General features: G+C 36.4%; 1 protein-coding gene across 4 annotated transcripts in view; it reads left to right on the plus strand.

The window, feature by feature from the left end:
- Positions 1–26,259, plus strand: part of PLEKHA5 (pleckstrin homology domain containing A5) — a 238,475-nt gene that overhangs the window by 209,162 nt on the left and 3,054 nt on the right. For 2 of the 4 annotated variants that reach the window (XM_047866375.1, XM_047866377.1), the window contains 10 exons: positions 926–1,027; positions 4,010–4,121; positions 5,891–5,937; positions 7,758–7,875; positions 16,566–16,684; positions 20,199–20,408; positions 21,325–21,465; positions 22,098–22,222; positions 24,284–24,429; positions 26,052–26,157. In XM_047866375.1, coding sequence (XP_047722331.1) covers positions 926–1,027; positions 4,010–4,121; positions 5,891–5,937; positions 7,758–7,875; positions 16,566–16,684; positions 20,199–20,408; positions 21,325–21,465; positions 22,098–22,222; positions 24,284–24,429; positions 26,052–26,146 — 1,215 coding nt within the window. In that variant the 3' untranslated portion in view covers positions 26,147–26,157. Of the gene's footprint in view, positions 1–925; positions 1,028–4,009; positions 4,122–5,890; positions 5,938–6,729; positions 6,919–7,757; positions 7,876–16,565; positions 16,685–20,198; positions 20,409–21,324; positions 21,466–22,097; positions 22,223–24,283; positions 24,430–26,051; positions 26,158–26,259 lie in introns of all 4 variants that reach the window. The other 2 variants (XM_047866378.1, XM_047866376.1) reach the window with 2 other exon arrangements.

Below are 26,259 nucleotides of genomic sequence, written 5' to 3' on the forward strand. Positions count from 1 at the left end.
CCTGTTCACACATGCTCACTTGCGCGCGCGCTCTCTCTCTCTCTCTCTCTCAAATAAACATTAAAAAAAAACAAACTCTTAAAATTACTTTCAGTACCCTTTCCTCCACACTCAGTATCTTCTTGCCTTATCCCAAGACTGTTGCTATTGTTAAACTGACATTTCCCAGGGCGGCTTCATTCAGCACAGTTCAGGGCAAGAAATCTCTGGTCATGAAAGGTTCTTAGACAAGAGTTACTAATTCATTTTATAACAGTGTTCAGCATATATGTGTTGGTTGTGTTACATGTGCCAACACCACACTAATACTAATGATAAAACTGGTCAAAGCCCCTGTCTTTATCAATTTGTTGACTTCATACCGCTCTGAAATGTCTGAAGAGTAATTACAACCCATAGAAGAATACTTGCACTCCTGTAGAATAGAGTTCTGAAACAATGAAATGATGATGTATTTTTGACATCCTGTATTAGATGACAGGTGGTTAAAAACCAAATGTGAAAAACCTTTCTGGTTTTAGGGTTGGTGATTTTTTTTCCAAAGGAGAAAAGAGTAGGTGGATAGCATATATGTTGAGTCTCTGTGGGCAGGATTCACTGACTTGTTTAGTTAGCTGAGTTAGGTTTATTACATTACTGTAAATTTATTACAAGTAAGGGTACGTTAGGCTTCTGGTATGATTGAAAATCCAACATGCTAAAATACAACCTACTTAGTATTTTTATTTATGGAGAAATTTTAATCAGGGCAGTTAAGAAAGTGCTTTAAAACAGTAAAGGAAAGGGAAAATGAATTACAAAAGTTTTTCTTTCACCCAGTATAAACTTACACAATTTTCTAAAATCTAGAAAGCTTGCCATTGCAGTGATAACAATATAAAAGCACATTTTCCCTATTAAAGTAATTAAAGCTCTTTGATTTTAGGAACTGGAACGAGCATGGAGAGAGTATGATAAGTTAGAATATGATGTGACTGTTACCAGGAACCAGATGCAAGAACAGCTAGATCGCCTTGGTGAAGTTCAGGTACAGAAGTGAATGTCTTTTTGCATTGTCTCAACTGGTTTTGACTGGTACTGTATACCTTGTTATCCATGCATGCCCTTAACAGTTTTTACATTACTGGCCACCTAAGACCTGGGTTTTAATACTTTCAATAATAGGACTCTTAATATCCCACAAAGTAGCCCATCTCTCATTGTTTAAAAGTTCTTTATTCTGTTGGGTACATGGTGTGATCCCTGTCATGTTTTGCGCTCCTAGCTAACTATATGGAAGTTAGTATTAAAGTGTTGAATTAAATGGATTTATCAAATAAAGGGTAATTTGTGTCTTATAAAATTTATTCTAATCTGGAGCACCTGGCTGGTTCAGTCAGAAGAGCATGCAACTCTTGATCTCGGGGTTATAAGTTCAACCCCCAACACTGGGTGTAGAGATTACTTAAAAATAAAAAAATAAAAATGTATTCTAATCCATTCTATATTAAATGTCTCTTTCTTATCAAACTGTATTTAGCCTATAGACTTTTGGTATATTACTGAATGGGGAAAGATGCAGCACCATTTAGCATAAACAATCATATCTGGAATCAGGTTCCAGGTGTTAATTTTCTATTCTATAAAATGGAACAATAATACCTGTCTTAAAGTGTTGTTCTGAAAAGTGGAGATAATATACATTTAAGAAAATAATAAAAGTCACTTCATGCTTGTGACCCTATGTAAATTTGGTCATCTGCATTGGAAACTCTGTGGACTCAACAGACAAGTCAATACAAAGAGTAAAGGTTAGTAAAGTTGACTTGGAGAAAACCAACTGTCCTCCATCTTTGCTGTTCAGTATAGTAGCCACTAGCCACATGCAGTTGTTGGGCAATTGAAATGTTGCCAGTATGCCTGAGAAACTGAGTTTTTCATTGTATTTAATTTTAATTATGTAAATTTAAGTAGCCACATGTAGTTGTGACTTCTATGTTGAACAGTAGGGTTAATACTAAATACAGTACGGGGCGCCTGGGTGGCTCAGTCAGTTAAGTGTTTGACTTTGGCTCAGGTCATGATCTCATGGTTTGTGAGTTTGAGCCCCACATCAGGCTCTGTGCTGACAGCTCAGAGCCTGCAGCCTGTTTCGGATTCTGTGTCTCCCTCTCTCTCTTTCTCTGCCCCTCCCTGGCTCTCTCAAATCTAAACATTTTAAAAAAATTTTTTTTAAATACTAAATACAGTAAGAAAAAAAACTGTAATATCTAAGAACTTACCCATGGGTCAGCAAACTTTTTCTGTATAAGGCCAGATATTAAAATACTGTAGATGTTGCAGGTATATACACTTTGTCACATAATCTTGGATGGTTTTGTTTTTGAGAATGAGAAATGTTTTAAATGAGAAAATTCATTTTTAGCTTTCAGGCCAAAGTAGTTTAACTTGATTTAACTTAACAAAAACATTCATCATGAAAATGTAATTTCTGTGTTATAGGACATAAATGGAGAAGTGGAATTGGTATACCATGTTCATGGATGGCATGCTTTAACATTATCTCAGTAAAAATTCTTCCTATAAACTCAAATTCTATCCTAACCAAATTTCATCCAGAAATTTTTGAAAAAATTAACAAAATGGTTCTCATATTTTAAAGGTATAATAAAAACCACAATAGTTACTGTTTTGAAAATCTAAAGAACTACAAGGCACACTCTATGAGAGATAACATTGCACATAGACCAGTTACATGACAACTCTGCACTTCAGTTTTCATGACTATAAAATAATAGTGCCTACCTCTATCGGGTTATTATAATGGCTAATATGTTGATATTTTTGAAGCACTTAAAATAGTATCAGGCATATAAAACATACTGATAAGTGCTTATAAATAAATAAGTAAACAGAGTGCCTGCCTGGCTCAGTCGGTAGAGCAGGCGACTCTTGATCTCAAGGTTGTGAGTTCAAGCCCCATATTGAGCATAGAACCTACTTTTTAAAAAGTAATAAGTCAGTAAGAAGACAATGGCTTAAACAAAAAGATGGCATACTGGGGAGAAGTATTGTTAACCACTGATTCAACAAAAGTTACTATTTAGATCTCCAAGGAATTTTCTTTTTGGTTTGGGAAAGCAATACATTAGAAAAATGGATGAAGAATATGACCAGCTTTAATCTATAGAAAGTGAAACTCAGATTGCTAACAAGTGTTTGAATATTGTTTGCACCAGTAATCAGATAAATGAGAAATAATACAAAAATGAGACTTTCATTGTATACTTTTCAGATAGGCTATATATTTTTTTAATTACTGCAAAAATAATATATATTCTATATAGGACATGTGCACATATCTGGTTTTTATAACTGAAATTCACTCCCTAGAAGTCTATGTCAGTATTCATGTCTCTGGGTTGTCATTGTGTTTGGCTCTTGTGTGAATATTTCCTTCATTTACTATATATCAAGTGAAAAAAAATTTTTTTGGTAACTGTGACAGTACTTACTTCATTGCCCTTTTTTTAAAAAAAATAAATTTACATTCCAAAACATAATTCTTTTTATCAGAAGTATTGATAAAGTCATAGAGTTCTATTAGAATCTTACTTTCAGTAAGACCAATAATACCAATATGATCTTATTTTCTAGAATTTCTAGTACTTAGGAATTAGTATACTTCCCTTTTTTTTTTCTTCTCCTTTAAATTTTTTTTTTTTAATTTGGGTTTTGTGAGTTTCCACTTTATTTTGTTTTCTTTTTTTTTTTTTTTCCCCATGTTTTAGTGTCTTGTGATCAGCAATAATGCAAGGCAAAGCTTATTGAAAAGAAGTGAAATAATGCACTTAGGTCTGAGAAACTGAATTTTTTTTTTCGACTTTTATCTTTGCCACAAAAGTTGCAAAATTGGGAGAGTTCATGGTCCTCAAAACTTAATCTACTGCAGTTCTCATTTTTTAAAATATATACTTAGTTTAGTTTACAATTTTATTTTTTCCTGTATGTGATCTCTTTTTACTGATAGACTGAATCAGCAGGAATTCAGCGTGCACAGATTCAGAAAGAACTTTGGAGAATTCAAGATGTCATGGAAGGACTGAGTAAACACAAACAGCAAAGAGGCACTACAGAAACAGGTAAATTAGCTTTGTGTTTTATTCTGCAGTAATTGACCATAATATCTAAATGAAGTGACACAGGGCATCTGGCTGGCTCATTTAGAAAAGTATACAACTCTTGATCTCAGGGTTATGAGTTTGGGCCCCTCATTGGGTGTAGAAATTTCTTTAAAATAAATAAATAAACTTTTTAAAAAAATAAATGGAATGATACATAGAATTGGGTTTCTTTTGTTAATGGACTTTTGACATCAGAAAACAGGCACTCCAGTAACATTGAGTCAGTACACAAGTTTAGACGGTAAAAAGCAAAAGTTCTGGCAACCTCACCCACAACAAAAATAAATTACTGTTTTATGTATTTAATTATACACATACAAAATGTTTTGCTTTTAGGAATTTTTTTTCCCCACAACAAAAAATGGAATCATACTATACTTATTTTTCAACAATTTGGTTTCTTTCTCCTTAATACAATGCAGTAATAGCTGTGTAAGAATTCATTGTATAGATGAATTATAATATGTCCATTTCTGTGTTTTTGGACATGTAGTTTGTTTCCAGGTTTTGAGTTTGTTTGTTTGTTTTCTATCATAAGCCATGCTGTAATGAACATTACTGTATATATGACTAAACACACATGCTAGTACTTATGGATTAGAAGAAGTGGGAAATGAGCACGCATCTTCCATTTTGATAGTCACTGCCAGATTGCCCTCTTAAAAAATGGTACTGACTTACATTTACATCAACAGTACTTCAGAAAACACATTTCCCTGTACTCTTATTTAAACTAGATATTTTAGGGGCACTTGGATGGCTCAGTCAGTTAAGTGTCTGATTCATGATTTTGGCTCAGGTTTGGCTCATGATCTCACATTGCATCAGGCTCAACACTGACATCATGGAGGCTGCTTGGGATTCTTTCTGTCTCTCTCTCTCTCTTCCCCTCCACCACCCCTCTCTCTCAAAAATAAGTAAACTTAGGGGCGCCTGGGTGGCGCAGTCGGTTAAGCGTCCCACTTCAGCCAGGTCACGATCTCGCAGTCCGTGAGTTCGAGCCCCGCGTCAGGCTCTGGGCTGATGGCTCAGAGCCTGGAGCCTGTTTCCGATTCTGTGTCTCCCTATCTCTCTCTGCCCCTCCCCCGTTCATGCTCTGTCTCTCTCTGTCCCAAAAATAAATAAACTTTGAAAAAAAAAATATTAAAAAAAAAATAATAAGTAAACTTAAAGGCGCCTGGGTGGCTCAGTCGACTGACCATCTACCTTTGGCTCAGGTCATGATCCCACAGTTTGTGAATCCAAGCCCGGTATTAATGAGTTCGATCCTCGCATTGGACTTACTGCTGTCAACACAGAGCCCACTTCTAATGCTCTGTCCTCCCCCACTCACACACTCTCTCTCTCTCTCTCTCTCTCTCTCTCTCTCTCTCTCAAAAATAATAACAAAAATAAATAATAAATCAACTTAAAAAATAAAAATAAGCTAGATATTTTAACTTGTATTTTTTAATGTAATTGGCTTCCAGTTCTGAAAACATTAATAAATGAGGGGTTAGAACTGAAAGCTTCATTTAAAATAAGTCAAATGGGGACGCCCAGCTGGCTCAGTCTATATAGTATGTGATTCTTAATCTCGGGATTTGTTAGTTCAAGCCCCATGTCTGCTGTAGAGACTACTTAACAATGGAATTTCTAGAAAAAATAAAATAAATGAAATTACTCCTTTTTTATGTGGATTTAAAAGATATATTTAATATAAGTTATGTTTTATAATTTTTTAATAGGTATGACAGGATCAAAGCCTTTCTCAACAGTTAAGTACAAAAACGAGGTAAGTTTGGATTGTTTGTCTATCTCTAAATTATTTTAAATGTGTAAAACATGAATTGGAATTTAATTGTCTTCATAACAAAAATGTTTCCTAAATATATTTAAGTTATTGTTTTAATCTTGAAATTTTGCTGTTTCAGTAATTTGATCCTTCTAACAGATGGCAATTTTTCTTCCCTTAATGCAAAAAAAAAAAAAAAATCATTTTCATTTATGTTAGAACTTTAACATTGTCATACTTTTTCTAATATAAGTAATTTGAATATTTATCATTGTGTCTTATTCTTGGTAAAATTTATAGGATGATTGATAGATAAGTTCGCTGTGTGTCGTGCATACCATAAAGAAATTACAACTACAAAGAGATACTGTCAACCTAACTGAAAGCATTTGTGGTCTTGAATTTTATATTAAAACCAAACAAAAAGACGTTTATTTTTTCCCTTAAAAATTGCAAAAACAAATAGGCAATAAGATTTTTAAATTAATTATTTTCTTCTACTTTTAAAGTGAAACACTGTAGTCTCACGTCTGTTTTGATTTTGAGCTTCAGATTAAAGCTAACCTGAATGTTACAGGAAAAAATGAGATAAAACTATTTTTTTAAGACCCAGTTACTGGCTATCATAAACATTCTTCATTTTACTTTTCAGTATGAGACTGACTTTTGGCTTGGCAGTGTCCCTTTAATTATCTTAAAGTGATTTTTAAGTTAACTTACCATTGCAAAGAATTTAGATATACTTAATTCAATATGCTTATCTAAATAAGGTGACTATTCTACAATCTTTAGGAAGAGGAAGTAGTCCCACCTCGTCCTCCACTTCCTCGGTCCTATGACTTTACAGAGCAGCCTCCCATAATCCCCCCTCTGCCCAGTGATAGCAGCTCCTTGCTCTGTTATAGCAGGGGCCCAGTCCATCTGCCTGAAGAAAAGAAGATTCATCAAGTTCAAGGATATCCAAGAAATGGATCTCACTGTGTAAGTGGCTTCAATAGCCACAGAATAATCAATCATGTACATGCCCTCTCATTTTTGAAAGTTAATTTATTTTACACTCAAACTTTTTTTTTTGTTATAACCCCACTTTTAGCCAGTGCTTTTTTGTTTGTTTGGTTTTTGTTTGTATTTAATGTTATTATCTGTGTTTTTCCTGTTTTGGTTTTACCATTCTCATTTCTTAATGTTTTTATAATTTTAATACTTCATAATTTCATATTTCTAATGTTTTTGCAAAGTGGTTACTTTACATTTGTCTAAGACGTCTTATTTTAAATATACCATTTCAGGATATTAGAGACAAAATGATATATTTAGATCAGAAGGAAGCAAGAATGAAAAAGATCATTCTAAGAATGATAAAAGGGTTGGGATATGGGCCATTCCATCTAGGAAAACTATTAGAGGATATGGACATTGCCAAGGAGAAACATTCATTATCCACGGAAGCTGAAAATAAGAGGTTTGGGGTTAAATAAATGTAAAATGTGGTAAGCTAGAAGAGAAGTAGGAAGGTAGAGAATAGGGCCAATTGAGTTAATATGATATAATTATTTTCAGATTTCAGTTTTACTATGATAAAAAATATTCTGACTTTGTCCCTAAGAGGAATATTTTTCATTTAAAAGCCAAAACTTTTACTGATTAAAATATTTCAGATTTTTTCCACCTAAGCTGTAACATATATGTCAGTTGTGCTGTCCCCAATACAGCTGGCTGAGACTTTCAGTTTTCAAGGTTTGATTTGAGGTAAGCATTTTAAAAGAAACTTGTAGCAATTTTTTTTCTTTTGTTTTAAAATTGCACATCTTCTTTTCAAGGGTCCGGATTATAGACTCTACAAAAGTGAACCAGAGTTAACAACAGTGGCAGAAGTTGATGAGTCTAATGGAGAAGAAAAATCAGAACCTGTTTCAGAAATGGAAACTTCTGTTAAAGGTCAGCATTAGGATATGTTTTATCTCCTGTGTTTTTCAGACATTTTAGCAATAAGCTCAGTGTACATGTTGGCCCAATACATAGACAAATACATAGTCCCTTATCTGAAACCTTTGGAATCGGAAGAGCTTCTGAATTCAGAAATTTCAGGTACTAGGAAGGTAACATGACCCATATGTAAACCATATATTACATGTCATTTCAGCTAGGCATGAGGCAGCATCCTCTTTTGAAATCAATTAACATTCCTGGAATATTCATCCTAAGTGGGATAAAGACTAAAAGGTTCATATGCCAAACTTTTGAAAAGTTTTCCGTTTCCTGAGATTTGGGGAGAGGGAGGTTTTAAGTTTTTTCTGTTTCAGAATTATACATAAAAGATTAAGGGCTGAGGGACACCTGGCTGACTCAGTCAGTAGAGCCTGTGACACTTGATCTCAGGGTTGTGAGTTGGAGCCCCACATCGGACATAGAGTTTACTTAACAAATAAATAAACTAAAAAACAAATTCCATGAAATAATACTACTATGGGTGTACTCTGATTTTTATATTGTATTTCATTTTTACCAGAAACTAATCTCTACACCCAACGTTGGGGTTGTTAGTTCAACCCTGAGATCAAGAGTTGCACACTCTTCCAACTGAGCCAGACTTTGTTTCTTTTTTTAATGCTGGTCATTATTCAGTGTTGTGAGAAAAAGGATAGAGGAGGCACTATTCAAGATTAAAAGGTAGAAAAGCCCAGATACAACGCAATACTTAACCTTGATTGGATCGTGGTTTAAAAAAAAGTCTCAATCGGGGCGCCTGGGTGGCTCAGTCAGTTGAGCGTGTTCCCACCCCCACCCCACCCAGCTTGCACTTTCTCTCTCTCCCTCAAATAAATAAATAAAGAAATACTATATATTTTTTAATAATAAAAAAAATTTAAGTCTCTAAAGACGTTCTTGGGACAATTATGGAAACTTAAATATGTTCTGGAGATTATTGACAGTTAAGTGAAATTGTGGTTGTATAGGAGAATGTGTAAATGGTTCACCAAAATTTGTGTGTGTGTGTGTTCACATACAGTTGACTTGAACAACATAAGTTTCAACTATGAGGGTCTACTTAAATGCAGATTTTTTTTCAATAAATGCAGTATAGTACTATAAATGTATTTTCCATATGGTTTTCTTTTAAAAACATTTTTTTAACATTTATTCTTTTTTTTTGAGAGACAGAAAGAGAGCACAAGCAGGGGAGGGGCAGAGAGAGGGGGAGACACAGAATCCGAAGCAGGCTCCAGGCTCTGTGCTGACAGCACAGTGCGGGGCTTGAGCTCATGAAACGCAAGATCATGACCTGAGCCGAAGTCGGATGCTTAACCAACTGAGCCACCCAGGCACCCCCCCCCCCCCCCATTTAGTTTTCTTCATACGGTTTTCTTTTTCCTAGCTTACTTTATTGTAAGGATACAGTATTTAACACATGTACCATACAGAATAATGTGTTAATTGTCTGGTCAGCAGTAGGCTGTTAGTAGCTAAGATTTTGAGTAATTAAAAATTATATGCAGGGACACCAGGCTGGCAGTCTGTAGAGTATGTGACTCTTGATCTTGGGGTCGTGAGTTCAAGCCTCACATTGGACAGCCCCATGCTATTAGTGTGGAGCCTGATGCAGGGCTGGAGGTCACCAGCTGTGAGATCATGACCTGAGCCAAAATCAAGAGTCTGACACTTAACCAACTGAGCCACCCAGGTGCCCCAATGGTGCATATTATTATAAATACACAGGAAGTATTAAACTGCAAACAAATGTTTTAGCAGTATAGCTAACTAGATGCCCTGGCCAATCCTCCTATTCCTATAGAAAGTGATTCTAATTGCTGGGTGATACCATTCTAAATTTTTTTGAGAATCTTCAACAAGTTAAGGAAAAGTAAAGAAAGGGACGCTTACCTTATGTGAAAGGTAGTGTATTTGTTTCCTCAGGCTGCCATAACAAAATATCATAGACTGAGTGGCTTAAACAACAGAATTTTGTTTTCACAGTTCTGGAGGGTAGAAGTCCAAGATCAGGGTCCAGCTGGGTTTGGTTTCAGGGAAAGACTCTATTCGTGGCTTGCAGATGCTGCCTCTTGCTGCACCTCACCGGGCCTTTTCTCTCAGTACAAGCAGAGAGAGAGCATATGTTAGCTCTCTTTTTAGAAGGTTACTAATCCTGTTGGATCAGGGGCATGCCTTTATGACCTCACTTAACCTTAATTGCCTCCTCATAGGCTCTATCTCCAAATATAGTCACATCACGGGTTAAGACCTCACATGAATTTTACAAAGTCATAATTCAGTTTGTAGTAGGAGGGATCCAATAAGTGGAGCACTAAAGTGCCTTGTGACAGGACAAAGCTCAGATCCTGAAGAAATTACAAGTCTTGGGGCGCCTGCGTGGCTCAGTTGGTTAAGCGTCCAACTATGGCTCAGGTCGTGACCTCATGGTTTGTGGGTTTGAGCCCCACATCGGGCTCTGCGCTGACAACTCGGAGCCTGGAGCCTGCTTTGGATTCTGTGTCTCCTTCTCTCTCTGCCCCTCTGCCTCTCTCAGTCTGTCTGTCCGTCTGTCTCTCTCTCTGTCTCAAAAATAAATAAACAACATTTTTAAACAAAAAACCAAGTCTCATAAGACACCCTCTCAAGGAAAGCTGGAACCCTCCAAAGGCTGTACTCTATGAAAACTGAGATTAATTAGATTTCATCAAAATTTAAAACTTCTATCCATTAGAATCGGAGAAAATATCATTAGTATATATACCTGACAAAGTCTTCGTATTCAGAAATATAAACAACTCTTACAAGTCAATAATAAAGACAACCCAATAAGAAAGTAGGCAAAAGACTTAAACACTTAACAAATAAAGTATACAAGTATATGAAAAAGTTTACAACTGATCAAGCATAAATGCAGTTTTGATGCAAATTAAAATCATAATTCACACCTTCTGGAATAGCTAAAATTAAGACTACCAAGTGTTTGTTAGGACATAGAACAGTTGGAACTCAAACACAATTCTGATGGTGGTGTAAGAAAGAACAACAGTTTTGTAGTTTCTTACAAAATTGAACATGCAATTATCATATCCAGCAATTCTCCTACATATTTACCTAAGAAAAATGGAAACATCATTCCTCAAAAAAACTTATACAAGGATTTTTAACCATAGTTTTAATTCATAGTAGATAAAAATTGGAAGCAACCTGTATTTCTGTAAACAAGAGTATGGATAAACAAATTATGGTATCTTCAAACTCCTTAACAATTAAAAAACACTACTGATAGATGTACATGTGTAACTTAGCAACATGTATAAATGTGAAAAAAAATTATATTAAGTGAAAAAAGCTTAACACAAAGGAGACCTAGTGTATGAATCCCTTTATGTGAAGTTTGAGAACAGGCAAAACTCATCTATTGGTGATAGACAACAGAACAGTGGTCGTCTTTGGCAGAAGGGTGGGATTGCCTGGAAGGGAATTTTGTGGGGTGACGAAGATGGTCTTTGTCTTCACTGAGATAATTACACTGGCATATGCATGTGCAGCTAGGGGTAAGAATACATTTATAAAACTTCACCAGTTGTGCACTTAAGATCTATTCATTTTAGTTATACATTTTGCGTCAATAAAACTTGAAGAAACAGTAAAGATAAAGATAAAAACTAGAGAGTTTGCCACTTAACCGTCACTTGAGAGAGTTCTACAGTTTTCAGATGGAAGCAAACTGGTCAGATAGGGAAGGTCTAAGAAGCAGAGAACTAAAATATTGGATACCAATAGCATATAACCAGGACTAATTTTGTTGATATTAACATGTAAACTCCTTGTATTGTTCCAGAGGATGGTAATGATCATGATTACCTTTATATTTTAATAAGTTTAGTGTACATGCTTAAGGATAAGATAAAGAAAAGAAATAGACTTGGGGCGCCTGGGTGGCTCAGTTAAGGGTCCAACTTCGGCTCAGGTCATGATCTCGTGATTTGTGAGTTCGAGCCCCACGTCAGGCTCTGTGCTGACAGCTTGGAACCTGGAGCCTGCTTCTGACTCTGTGTCTCCCTCTCTCTGCCCCTCCCCTGTTCATGCTCTGTCTCTCATTCTCTCTAAAAATAAATAAACATTAAAAAAATTTAAAAAGAGAGCAGGAGCTGGGGAGAGGGGCAAACAGGGAGAGAAAGAGACTTTTTTTCCCCATAGTTTTTGTTTTTTTAATGTTTATATTTGAGAGAGAGCACACATGCACACATGCACACACAAGTGGAGAGGGGTAGAGAAGGAGAGGGAGACAGAATCTGAAGCAGACTCCAGATTCCAAACTGTCAGCACAGAGCCCGACAGAGGCCTCAAACCCACAAACTGCAAGATCCTAACCTGAGCCCAAATCAAGAGTCAGATGCTTAACCTACTGAACCACCCAGGTAATGAGAGAGAGAGAGAGAGAGAGAGAGAGAGAGAGAGAGAGAGAGAGAGGGAGGGAGAGAGGGAGGGAGGGAGAGAGAGAATGAATCTTAAGCAGCATGGTGCTTGATCCCACAACCCTGGGATCATGACCTAAGTGGAAACCAAGAGTAGGATGCTCAACCAACTGAGCCACTGGCTCAAAAAGTGTTGGTTGCCAACATTTAAAAATTGGGACGTTAGTGAAGAAATGGGCAAAAAGACATGAATAGACACTTTTCCAAAGAAAGCATCCAGATTGTTAGCAGACTCGTGAAAAATGCTCAACATCACTACATCACTTATCATCAGGGAAATACAAATCAAAACCACAATGAGATACCACCTCACAACTGTCAAAATGGCTAAAATTAACAACTCAGGCAACAACAGGTGTTGGTGAGGATACGGACAAAGAGGTTCTCTTTTGCATTGTTGGTGGGAATGCACATGAGTGCAGCTACTCTGGAAAACAGTTCCTCAAAAAATTAAAAATAGAACTTTATAGAATTTTTATAGAATTTTATAGAAATTATCCAGAGGATACAGGAGTGATGATTCTAAGGGGCACATGCACCCCAAGGTTCATAGCAGCAATATTGATAATAGCCAAAGTATGGAAAGAGCCCAAATAACCCATTGACTGGTGAATGGATAAGGAAGATACACACACACACACACACATACATACACACATACATACATACATATATACATACATACATACATACATACATACATACATACAATGGAACATTCCTGGATGATCAAAAAGAATGAAATTTTGCCACTTGTAACAACGTAGATGGAACTAGAGTGTATTATCCTAAGCAAAATGAGTCAAAGAAAGATCTCATGATTTCACTCACATGTGGAATTTAAGATACAAGACAAACATAAGGGAAGGGAGGCCAAAATAATATAAAAACAGAGGGAGACAAACTATAAGAGACTTCTTTTTTTTTTTTTTTTTTATAAAAGAGATTCTTAAACACAGAAAACAAACTGATGGTTGCTGGAGGGGTGTTAGGTGAAGGGAAGGACTAAATGGGCAAGGGGTATTAAGGAGGACACTAGTTGGGATGAGCACTGGGTATTACATGTAAGTGATGAAACACTAAATTTTATTCCTGAAATTATTATTATACTATACGTTAACTAGGATTTAGATTTTTAAAAATAAATAAATAATAAAAAATTTTTTAAAATTGGGACTTTAGAGGCGCCTGTGTTGTTCAGTAGTTAAGCATCAGACTCTTGATTTCAGCTCAGGTCATGATCTCAAGGTTCGTGGGATCAAGCTCCACGCTGAGCACAGCCATGTCTATGCTAACAATGTGAAGCTTGCTTGGGATTCTCTCTCTCTGTCCTTCCTCTTCTTGCTCTCTCTCTTTCAAACTAAAAATTTTAAGAAAATAAATAAATAAAAATTGGGACTTCCTAGGTTTTCTTAAATACCCAATAGATCTAGGGGCTCCTGGCTGGCTCAGTTGGTAGAGCATATGACTCTTGATCTTGAATGTGTAAGTTTGAGCCCCACATTGTTGGGTGTAGAGATTACTTAAAAATTACAAGAAATCAGTAAATCTAGCCAGAGTGCCCCTGTTTCAACAGCACTGGTTTCCTAGACCTAACATCTACCCTCTTCAAAAAGCATATGTGGGGCGGTGGGGGAGGAAGTTGCTATTTATCACATGTGTAACATTCTTAATCCCTGTGGGCAAAGTATTTAGAGCATATATAAAATAAGGACATTTTATGCTTTGATTTTGCATTTTCTATTCCATTCTTTTTCTGGTTCCTACATAGTCGTAATACCCCATGATCTATAAGTGATAATTGTCGCCAGTCAAGTCTACAAAATTTAGAAATTATTTAATAAGTGAGTTCAACTCATCAGTAGACTTTTTTTTAATGTTTATTTTATTTTAGACAGACAGACAAAGAATAAGCGGGGGAAGGTACAGAGAGGGGGGACAAAAGTCAATGCCGTATCTTTACTCATAAAAAATACCTTGGGGCGCCTGGGTGGCTCAGTCGGCTAAGCGTCCGACTTCAGCTCAGGTCACGATCTCACAGTTCGTGGGTTTGAGCCCCGCGTCGGGCTCTGTGCTGACAGCTCAGAGCCTGGAGCCTGTTTCAGATTCTGTGTCCACCTCTCTCTCTGACCCTCCCCCGTTCATGCTCTATCTCTCTCTGTCTCAAAAATAAATAAACGTTAAAAAAAAAATTAAAAAAAAAATACCTTGTCTGGCATATGTTCTCTGTAGGGTTTGGATTCTTCTTCAGAGTTTTGCTGCTTTTAAAATTTAGGTGTTTGTTTTTTTTATTTTTTGAAAGAATTCTATTGTCTGGTTTTTTTTAATCTTTATTTTTGAGAGAGAGGAGGAGACAGAAGATCCAAAGTGGGCTGTGTGCTGACAGCAAAGAGCCCAATGCAGAGCTTGAACTCACAAACTGTGAGATCACAACCGACCTGCAGATCAGAGCCGAAGTGGGACACTAAAGCAATTGAGCCACCCAGCTGCCCCTGATTTTTTATTTTTATTTTTAATGATCTCTGAAATAAGAGATCACTTAGTGGGGCTTGAACTCATGACCCTGAGATCAAGAGTTACATGCTCTACCAACTGAGCCAGCTAGGCATCCCTAGATGTTTGAGTTTTTGTTGTTGTTTTTTTTTTTTTTTTAACTTATAAGCTCTCACCTGAATAAATTGTCTGAAATACACAGATAAATTATGGTGTAATTTGTGCCACATGACTTAAAGTAGAACTTTTAAAAATGGATCACTAACTGGGATAATAGAGTCTTTCTCTTAGTTTGAACTGCAGAATTACCTATATTGTGTAGCAGTTCAGCACTTCACGTTCTTAAATATACAGCCTTACAATACTCACACAGTTCATAAACAATATTAAAACCTAAGCTACAGATTGTTTGGTGTGTAAATTAAAGGGACCCTGAATGACTGATGTACCATTTGTCTTTGGGGGAGAAACTAGACTTCTTTTTTCTACTTAGTTGATGTAACTTTAAGTGAGCTCAAAGAGAGTGGTTTGTTTTTTTGTTGTTTTTTTTTTTTAAGTAAGCCATTGAGATTTTAATAATTTGTTCTTTTGCTAGTGTCCTCAGTGGATAATAGTGCATATATTCTACTTAAATAAAATTAATGCGATATAACTACGTACATTTTATGTATTAACTTACTTTTAGCTTTTATTGTTATTGGGTTAATGATTTTGTGTTGTGTGTGTTGTTTTCTATGGTGTGTGTCCATTTTAGAAATTATTGGAAATGCAAAAAAGTCACAGTGATTACCTATAGTTAACTGTTGTTAACATTGTTAGTGGATTCTCTTGAGACAGTACAGTGTGACTGAAAAGAGACCAAATGGAAATTAAGGGCATTTAGGTAAATCACTTAACCTTTCTGGGCCATTCCTTTCCTGATCTGCAACATGTGAGAGGATTAAGGTCCTTTTCAACCTCTGAAAATACTGCAAATGGAAAGAAGGCTACAGCAAAGAGAAGCCCCAGCCATGCTGCTGATGAGCTGCATGGACTTGAGGAAGTAAATTAATGCAGACACTGCAGTTCATTTACCTTCTTTTCTTTAGAAGATTGTTGTGAAGATGTCTGATCCACTGAGTATTACTGATTTTATAATTAAATTTTTTAATTAAAAAAAAATCTGTAGAACTTTAGACAGAGTAACTAATGGAAGGCTACTACATTTTCCCTGGCTCTTTTTAAACGATAAATCTGCCTTTTGGAGCATCTGGCTGGCTCAGTCGGTAGAGAATATGACTATTGATCTCAGGGTTGTAAGTTTGAGCCCCATGTTGTGTATAGAGGTTAGTTAAAAATAAAATCTTTAAAACAATAAACCAATAAAAATAAATTTGCCTTTTGATTTTGAAAACCTCAGAAATGGAGTATGTCAGGGGCTCCTGGGTGGCTCAGTTGATTGAGCATCCAACTCTTGATTTCACTCAGGTGATGATCCCAGGGTTATGGGATCAGGCCCTGATTGGGCTCTGCTTAAGATTTCCTCTCTCCCACTGCCTCTCTCCCCACCCACCCCCCACACACACATGTTCTCTTGCTCTATCTCTCTAAAATTAAAATGTTTTTAATTAGAAATTGAGTACCTCAAAAGAAAGCAATGTCGTGTGAAAGATGTTTTGTAGAACTTACTGGTGTTTTCATTTTTAGGTTCCCATTTTCCTGTTGGAGTAGTTCCTCCAAGGACCAAATCACCAACACCTGAATCTTCAACGATAGCCTCTTATGTAACCTTAAGGAAAACTAAGAAGATGATGGATTCAAGAACGGTATTTAACTAGAAGTTAATCTTTAAAAGGATTCTTAGGGCCTATTTATTGTTTTAATTCCATTGAGGAAATTAGTGTCTAGGGGACAGACCTACTCAATACCTAGTCTAGGTTTGTTTTGATCAGCTTTGACATGGGGTCTTAGTCCACAGTTTGTGGAATCTGTTTTCAGACAGGTGTCCCATGTTACATCTCTTGATACCTCTAAGAATTTCCTTAAAGAGAGTGATAGACATGTCCTATGGTCATCCAAGGTAATGGATTTCCAAGCCAGCCCGAGTTTACAGGGCCTTTCAGCTATGGTAGATTTGGAGTTTGCCAATCCTCTGGTTACTCTGAGAAATGTGAATTGGGATTGGGGAAATAGCTTCTATATTTCACATATTCATCTGAGATCCATTTAATTCAAACTGGCTGTAAACCAGTCTAAGCTTGGTCATATTGAGAAGATTATCAGCATACTTAACTCCTTTTTACCAAGTAGTCTCAAAAATTTGGGGTGCAAAACAACTTTTACTTTTCATCTTTATAAATTCTATACTTATTTGGTATGGGTAATTTGATAATTTTAAACTATAAGAAAAGAATGAAAAGTACTACAAATGATAAGATTTATGGTTATTCTTGAGAGATATCAAACTACAGGTACAAAGTATATGCCTAAAACATCTGACAAATTTATATACAAGAAATATAATATTTTAATGAGTACAAAATTATAAAGACCTAGAAAGATAATTATTGTAGAATCAAAATAAATGAATAGCTATATATTTGCAGTCATGGTTCTATAATACTATTGTTTGTTTAGAGGCATTTTTTTACAGATGGAAAGGGTATTTTCTTTGGAAATTGTAATGCTAAAAAAAATCAACAGAAAAAGGTTTTAAAAATGTATGTTGAGGAGCACCTGACTGGTTCAGTTAGTAGAGCATGCAACTCTTGATGTCAGGGTGGTGAATTTAAACCCCACGCTGGACATAGAGCTTACGTTAAAAAAAAAAAAAAAAAAGTTAAGGGACCCCTGGCTGGCTTAGTTGGTGGAGGGTAGAGGGTGGTGTGACTCTTGATCTTGGGGTTGTGAGTTCAAGCCCCACGTTGGGTGTGGAGATTAGGCATAAATAAATAAATAAATGAAAATACTTTTTAAAAAAGTTAACAGTGTATGTTGAGATAAAGAAGAAAGATATTAGTGTACTTATATTCTTTCTTTTTTTTAATATGTAACTATCTTAAATAGTAGAAGAAAGACTTCTATATCACCAAATACAGGAGTGGGGAAGGGAGTATAGAAGACTACAGTTTATTACTGGTACAAAAAAGACCTTTATAAGCAATATCAGTGTCAGAATAAAATACTTGGAATATAACACAAAATTTCCATAATATATGAGGAATGAATATACATAAGTTATTTTTAAGAGTTTCTTTTCTATGGAAAATATGTAACAATAATTCACAAATATTCTTCAACCCCATAATAATTTTTAGAATACTAATAACTAAAACTGTAATGACATATTCTTTTCCAGTTACCATTAGAGAAAAGATCTAAAAATTAACAATATCTGACCTTTAAAAACAGATTTTTACAGGGGGTCCTGAGTGGTTCAGTTTGTTAAACGTCCGACACTGGCTCCATCATGATCTCACAGTTCATGAGTTCGAGCCCTGCATCAGGCTCTATGCTGACAGCTCAGAGCCTGGAGCCTGCTTTGGATTCTGTCTCCCTCTCTCTCTGCCCCTCCCCCACTCATTTTCTGGCTCTCTCGCTCTCTCACTCTCTCAAAAAAATTTTTTTTTAATTACAAATAAATAAATAAAAACAGATTTTTACTATATGACAACCTGAGAAGAAAGTTGCAGTGTGACATTATTGTATAAACATAGAAAAGCCAGGAAGACTGCATGTTTATTGTTACTAAAAATAAAAGGATAAAATAAGAAACTTTAATAAAATCTGAAATAAAAATAAAAGGAAAGGGATGACTATAGTAGCCAATTCCCAATCTATATTTAGAATTTACTTTTTTTAATTTTTTTTTTTTTTTTTTGGTTTGGTTGGTGTTTTGTTTTTTCTTTCCAAAGCTAATGTGTTTTATTTGACATATAAATGAAAATCATCGTTACTTCTGCAAATTAAGGCTTTTCAGTTTTCCTCTTTTAGATTTTACTTGAGCTCTTTAAGATATTTATTCTATACAATAGAAAATGGCTCTAGAGCTATCACTCCTGCCCTGCAAGCATTTTCCAGATTGCTCGAGAGAAAAAAGGATCTTAGTGGGTTTGCCTGACATACTGCTTCCTCATGGAAATGCTCACCTCTGCCCTTGGTTTTTTCAAAAGAAAGCAACTTCACCAATATCTCAGTCAGTTCCCACCAACCCAGACCAAAGAAACCTATGGATTCTATGCCATAGATTCTAGAATATGTTCAGTCTTCAAATTTTCTGTTACATAAAATAAGCTAAAATTTGCTTGTGACTAATATTGAAGTTCTTATTTGGCATTTTATACCGATATTGTTTTGCGTCTTTAATAAGAAAGTGAGATTAAGAATTGGTTGTTTAATTTTTAAATCCTTATTGATCATAAACTGAGGATGTTTTCTCTGCGAAGTCTTTTCACAGTAAATGTTTGACTTAAAACATATATTTTGGAGCACCTGGGTGGCTTAGTTGGTTAAACGTCTGACTTCAGCTCAGGTCATGATCTCGTGGTTTGTGAGTTCGCCCCACATTGGGCTCATGCGCCCCACATTGGGCTCATGCTGTTAGCACAGAGCCCGCTTCAGATTCTCTGTCTCCCTCTCTCTCTGCATCTTCCCTGCTGGTTCTCTCTCTCTCTCTCTCTCTCCCCCTAAACAAATAAATAAACTTTTTTAACAAATTAAATTTTCATTAAAATAGATCTTCGGGCACCTGGCTGCCTAGTCAGTAGAGCATGCAACTTTTGATCTTAGAGCTATGAGTTTGAGCCCCACATTGGTATAGAGATTACTGAAAACTAAACCTTAGGAAAAAAAAATTAAAAAGGCAGGGGGCACCTTTGTGGCTTAGTCAGTTAAGCCTCTGACTCTTGATTTCAGCTCAGGTGATGATCTCATGGTTCCTGAGATGCAGCCCCACATTGGGCTCCGCACTGTCAGCCTGTCAGTGGAGAGCTGCCTGGGATTCTCTCTCTCTCTGCCTCTCTGCCTCTCCCCTGCTCCTGCTCTCTCAACATAAATAAAATGTTTAAAATAAATAAAATAAAGTCTTATATTTAGAAACTGTGCCCCCTGTGTTCTCCTAGTTTGAGTTTTATACAATTTCCTGTTTCATTGACTGTGCATCACCAATCACCAGTGAAGGAAAAACCAGTTTGCCTTTCTGGTGTTAACTAAATTAACACTCAAAGCTCCACTTCTGATTTTGAGAACAAAATAAATCCTTTCAGAACATTTTTTATCCCAACATACTTTTCAGAAGTTATTCTGTATTGATGTATTCATATGTCTATTTCTAATTTAAAGGAAAGACCAAGAAGTGCAGTGGAACAGCTCTGTTTGGCTGAAAGTACTCGACCTAGGATGACTGTGGAAGAGCAGATGGAAAGAATAAGGAGACATCAACAAGCGTGCCTGAGGGAAAAGAAAAAAGGATTAAATGTTATTGGTTCTTTAGACCAGTCACCCTTACAAAGTCCCTCAGGCTTAAGGGATAATCCGTTCAGGATTACCCAGGTACATCAATTTGCTTTTAACCATTCTTGTGTGTAAATGTAGTATCACTTGAGTCAGGATCTGGAGTTACATGATTGATGGGTTTTCAAATGTCTGCAGTATGGATAGTTATTTGATTTTACCTAATGCCCATAATAATAAGCTAAGACAGCTCAGTAAAGTGGAAATAGCCCTGGGTTCAGAAAACCAGAGCCATCTTACTTGTTGGACATACTTGTACCAGTTGTGGCCTTACTCTTCTCTGCTGTAAATCAGATGACACAGCCCTACCCCGTCTACTTCACAGAGATACTAAGGTAAAAGTGCTCTCAGCGAATGTAAAATGCCACGCAAGTTAACGAGATATTCCCCAATTCCCCCTCCAATAAAATGTGTATTACTCTGTGTCCTAATTTAACATGACCTAAATTGTAGCAGGACAGAGCTTCTCAGTAAAAGCATAAGTCTACTATTCCTTACATCCCAACTCCTGCCTTGCAAAGAGACACCATTCCATTTCTTATTGTTTGTTTGTTTGTTACCCCGATTCATAAATACAGAGATAGCAGACGGGCAGACCTTTTCAGTAGCTTCTGTCTGGCCTGTCCCTGTTAGTAGACATGCACCAGCTGAAAGGGTTTCCCTGTCTTCCTAGAAATCCCCTTTCCATCTAATCAGGAGCATCCAGGCACTGCTACTAAAGATTCAGCAGATTGACTGCTGAAATTGCACATTCTTCAAATTACAAAATGGGTGATTAAAAGGAAAAAAATGCATGGAATACTGATATATATATTTTTTTTTCTTCCTACTGGTTTTCATAAGAGAACCTCCTTGTACGTGAAGATCAACCTTTTTTTTTTTTTTTTTTCAAAATAACAGATGCTATCTAAAAACTGTACATAGTATGAATCTCTGCTATATGTCTTTCGGACAGACTCGAAAAAGGGATGATAACATTAAGGAACTGGATATTGTCATTAGAGAAAATGATGTGAAGCCAAACCATGAAACTCCTGCAGCAGAAATTGTTCGACTAAAAGAAAGTGAACCTCAAAATACAGATTTCAGCAAAGAGGTAAAGAGATTACTTTTGAACAGATATTCCAAAGGGGTAGATTTTTGAAGATTAGATCAAGTGGTAAGGTTGAAAATAGTTATGTTTCATTTCATCACAGAGAGCCTACGTCTAAGTGAAATAGGTTTTGTTAATTTGAGTGATGTATTCAGCACATCAAAAAATGGGTTAATTGAAAAGTTAAAACATAAGTAAGGCTAGAATAAATTATTGTTAACCCCAGTTAAAGAATCTTATGTCCCAAAACACCTAGCTGTTAGCAACATGCATCAGCCCTTTAGGCAAATAACTTTTTGCTTCCAGTACTAAAGGATGTTAATATTTTTAGAGGTGCGTAGGTGGCTCAGTCAGTTAAGTGTCCGACTCTTTGTTCTTGAGTTCAGACACCTGTCAGCCTCTGCGCTTCTTAGGGCAGAGCCTGCTTGTGATTCTCTCTCTCCTTCTCTCTCTACCCCTCCTCTGCTGGCGCTCTCTCTCTCTTCTCAAAATCAATAAATAAAACATATAAAAAAAAAAGAATGTTAATATTTTTAATATACTTGAATCTGAATATGTATTTCAGTAACTATTTGACAGGGTCTAATTATTTAATACACATTTATTTTTGAATGCTTTTTCTTCTTATTCTATAGTTGAAAAGCACTGAGGACATTTTTTCCACAACACTTTTTAAACCTGAACCAAATGGAGTGAATTCTGAGGAAGTGATGGATAAAGAGAGAAACAAAGAGAAAATGTCTGAGGATGTTTCATTCAGGTAATAAGTAATAGGGAAAACAACAAAGGAATCATTCCCCAAATACTATAACTACTTAAGAATGGTGAACTTCAGAGGTGACTGGGTGGCTCAGTCAATTGGGCGTCCTACTTTGGCTCAGGTCATGATCTCGCGTTCCGTGAGTTCGAGCCCCGCGTCAGGCTAACAGCTCAGAGCCTGGAGCCTGCTTTGGATTCTGTGTCTCCAGCTCTCTCTGCCCCTCCCCTGCTTGCGCTCCCTCCCTCCCTTTCTCTTTCTCTGTCTCTCTCAAAAATAAACAATCATACATTAGAAGAAAGCATGGTGAACTTCAGAGTCAAAAAGTCTTGGATTCCTGTCCCAGCTTAGCTACTTAAGAGCTGTAGGATCTTAAACAATTTACATAAACTTTCTAAACTGCAGGTTCCTTACTTGTAAAAATGAGGATGATAATAGTATCTATCTCACAAAAGTGTTGCAATGATTAAATAAGAAAATACAAGTATAGCACTTATCACTATGCTTCTCACCCAGGAATTCAATAAATACCTTTTTAAAAATGCCAAGAGATGTATAAGGTCTATCAAAGTGAGCCACTTCAGTATTGCCTGCATAATGATAGGCAATGATAGACATTGATCAGATATCTAAGTTATCTGATGTGTTCCAAAAATTATAGTGATTTGCTATTTATTGTTTAGCTGCATTTCTTAACTAGCCTTCTTATGTGTATACCCTCAATCTTACCCTCAATTAAAAATCTATGAGTTTATAATGATACAACAACAAAAAATCATTTGTTGGCCACTCTGGACGATGCTAAGGAGTTGACTTCTTATTCCAAAGTCTGGTGCATAAAGGCAAAGAATCAAGTATTTTTCTTGCCTTTCCCAAACAAATTGCAACCAAAAAGTTTTTGAGGAAATATTTTTCTTTTTAGAAGAATTTTATTCAATAAGGAATGAGAGACTTACACTATCACTGCTTTGCTAGCCTTAAAGAAATAAGGGATTTAGGCAATACTCCTCAATGGCTGGAAAAGCTGTTAGCTGAAAATCTGACAGGGAACTTTATAGTGAGTGGATCAAGCTGATAACCCTTGAACTCACTAATCATTTTCAACATAAAGAATAGAACCTGTTAATGCAATAGGGCACAAACCCCACCTAATGATCTACTGTTTGCCCCTTTCCCCAAAAAACCTAAATCTGATCAAGCTTCAAAATGCTATCAGTTTATAAAAAATAAGAGGAGGGGCGCCTGGGTGGCTCAGTCAGTTAAGCGTCTGACTTCAGCTCAGATCATGATCTCACGGTTTGTGGGTTCAAGCCCCATGTCAGCTCTGTGCTGACAGCTCGGAGCCTGGAACCTGCTTTGGATTCTGTGTCTCTGTCTCTTTCTTTGCCTCTCCCTCACTCATGCTGTCTCTATCTCTCATAAATAAATAAACTTTAAAAAAAATTTTTTAATAAAAAATAAGAGGAATAAAATCATCAAAATACAGAATGTGATAAACTATGTAGGATGGAGAAAGCAGGTTCTTTCACAGATAAGTGGCAAAGAATAAAAAGGATGTGTGTTGTGGGGTATTTTAAAGTTTAAGAGACTTGTCAGGCAAATACAAATGTGGACTTTGGATCTTCTTGAAACATAACTCTAAAATTGGTATAATGAGGCTATCAAGGAAATTTGAGCACTGACTGGATATTTGATGACATTTAGGTATTATAAATACAAACTGAAGTGTTTACAGACTGAATGATTTGTCTGGAATCTATTTTAAAATAATTTGGGGAGTAGGAAACTGGCAGTGTATATGAAACAAAATTGGTAAAACATGGATCATTATTGAAGCTGAGGGTATAAGTTTCATATATTATTTGCTCTGATTTTTTTATGATTAAAATTTCTGTAAGGGGGGAAAAGAAAAGCGAATAATTACAAGCAAAATGTCAGCAGTTACTAAATATGGAGATGGTGACATCCTTTGTGTATGGTTAAAATTTTACATAACAGTAAATTGGAAGGAAAAAATGTATTGCATTCTGTAATAACAAATTTTAAAATATCTGTTTTCATTAGCCCTCAGGATGAGACACAGATCCCAAATCATAAAGCAGAAAGCCACCCTGAAGAAAATATAAAGGACGATATTCATGAGGAGGAAGAAACTATTGCTTCTTGTGAACAAACTCCTGAGGCTTCTAAAGGAAATCAAACGATGGCAGGTAGATATTCCACATTTCATACTTTTCTCACTGGTGCTTACTCTGAATTTCTCAGCGCATACCTTTGCTTTCCCACGTGCACCTTCAGGAAGGATGTCACTGGAAAGGAAGGAAAGGGGACACGTGCCTACCCAGCTAGATCCACAGGGTCTGTCCTGGCTTGGGAATCTGTTGCTTCTCTCTCTCTCTCTCCCTCCCATCTCAACCTTAACACATATACCACAAATTTTTTCTACTAAGATCTTTCAGTACATGGAAAATGTACCTGCTTCTCTGAGGCTGGACTCTCAGAGTACCTACCACTTCGGGAACTGTGTAAGATTTAATATCTAAACTAGTAGCATGACCTTGTTTACTCTAGCCCCTGCTAGAATCCACACTTGGACATTTCCTTGAGAGAAAATCGTGATCCATAGTACGTCAAAAAAAAATTTCTATTTTTGTTTTTAGAATCTTCACAGATTTTTCTCTTTTTTTCTTTATGATGTTTGGCAAGGGGTGGGGAGAGGGATCATACCACTGGTGCATATTATCAGCCTTGCTTCTCATAGTCCATAAGCAAAAAATCCATTCTTTATTTTTTAATGTTTATTTCTTTATGTTGAGAGAGAGCGAAAGTGGGGGAGGGGCAGAGAGAGAGTGAGACAGAGAATCCCAAGCAGGCTCCAGGCTGTCAGCACAGAGCCCCTCACTGGGCTTAAACTCCTGAACCCGTGAGATCATGACCTGAGCCAAAATCAAGAATTGGATAACTGACTGAACCACCCAGGCACCCCTGGAAAAAACTATTCTTAATTCTGCCTCCCTTCACCTTTCTCCCCATCATTTTGCAGACAAGCAAATACAATGAAATTCAATTATTTGGTACTGTTCTTCTTAGGAGGAGCATTGGATTCTGGCAGAGTATTTTCTGTATCTTACATGCATGTAACATGCAAATTTATATTATGAATCGTGTTTCCCTGTAGCCAACATTAAGCATTGTCTTTTGCCTCTGTCGCTTATAAGGCAGTTTTTTGTCACTGACCACTTCCTGTTACTGTTTTAGCACATCTGCGTAAAGTGTGTAGGTGCATTAAAATCACAACATTTAAACTGTTCATACTATTTAGCTGCATGAAACTAGAAAGTCTGTTAAAGTGAGACCCAGCAGTGCCTGGCTGGCTCAGTCAGTAGAGCATGCAACTCTTGATCTCAGGATTATGAGTTCAAGCCCCATGTTGGGCACAGAGCTTACTAGATAGATAGATAGATAGATAGATAGATAGATAGATAGATAAACAGACCCAACAAGAGGGCTTCCCTGACAGACACCTGAAAATTAACCTCAAAGTCAAAAAAAAAGACAAGAATTTTTTTTTCCAATTTGGTTGAGGTATAATTGACACATAACATTGTATACGATGTTTAAGGTATATAAGGAAGAAGAATTTTAACAGTCTTCAAGAGATATTTCATGCTAAATAATCAATTGCCAATTTAGAAAACAACAGAAACCAAGTACAACTATTAATTCCTTCCTGAAACATGTTCCTATTTTATGGGATCACAACATCAGGATTTCCTTCTCCAAGTGTATCCTAAACATGTGTACCTTCTTGCATTCTCTTGGTCTGTTTTAGTGAAAAGTCTGTCCCCATCTCCTGAGTCCTCGGCATCTCCGGTTCCAGCCGCCCAGCCGCAGCTCACAGAAGGATCCCATTTCATGTGTGTGTAGTCTCAGAAAAAGTACGTCTGTTCCCTTTGCGTCCGTGCTTTAACCTCAGAGTTTTTAACTTGAGTTGTATTCATTTGTTGCTTTAGTGAACAAAAACTGAGATTAATTCTGGG

This window comes from Prionailurus viverrinus, chromosome B4 (assembly GCF_022837055.1).
Source record: "Prionailurus viverrinus isolate Anna chromosome B4, UM_Priviv_1.0, whole genome shotgun sequence".
Taxonomy (NCBI): domain Eukaryota; kingdom Metazoa; phylum Chordata; class Mammalia; order Carnivora; family Felidae; genus Prionailurus; species Prionailurus viverrinus.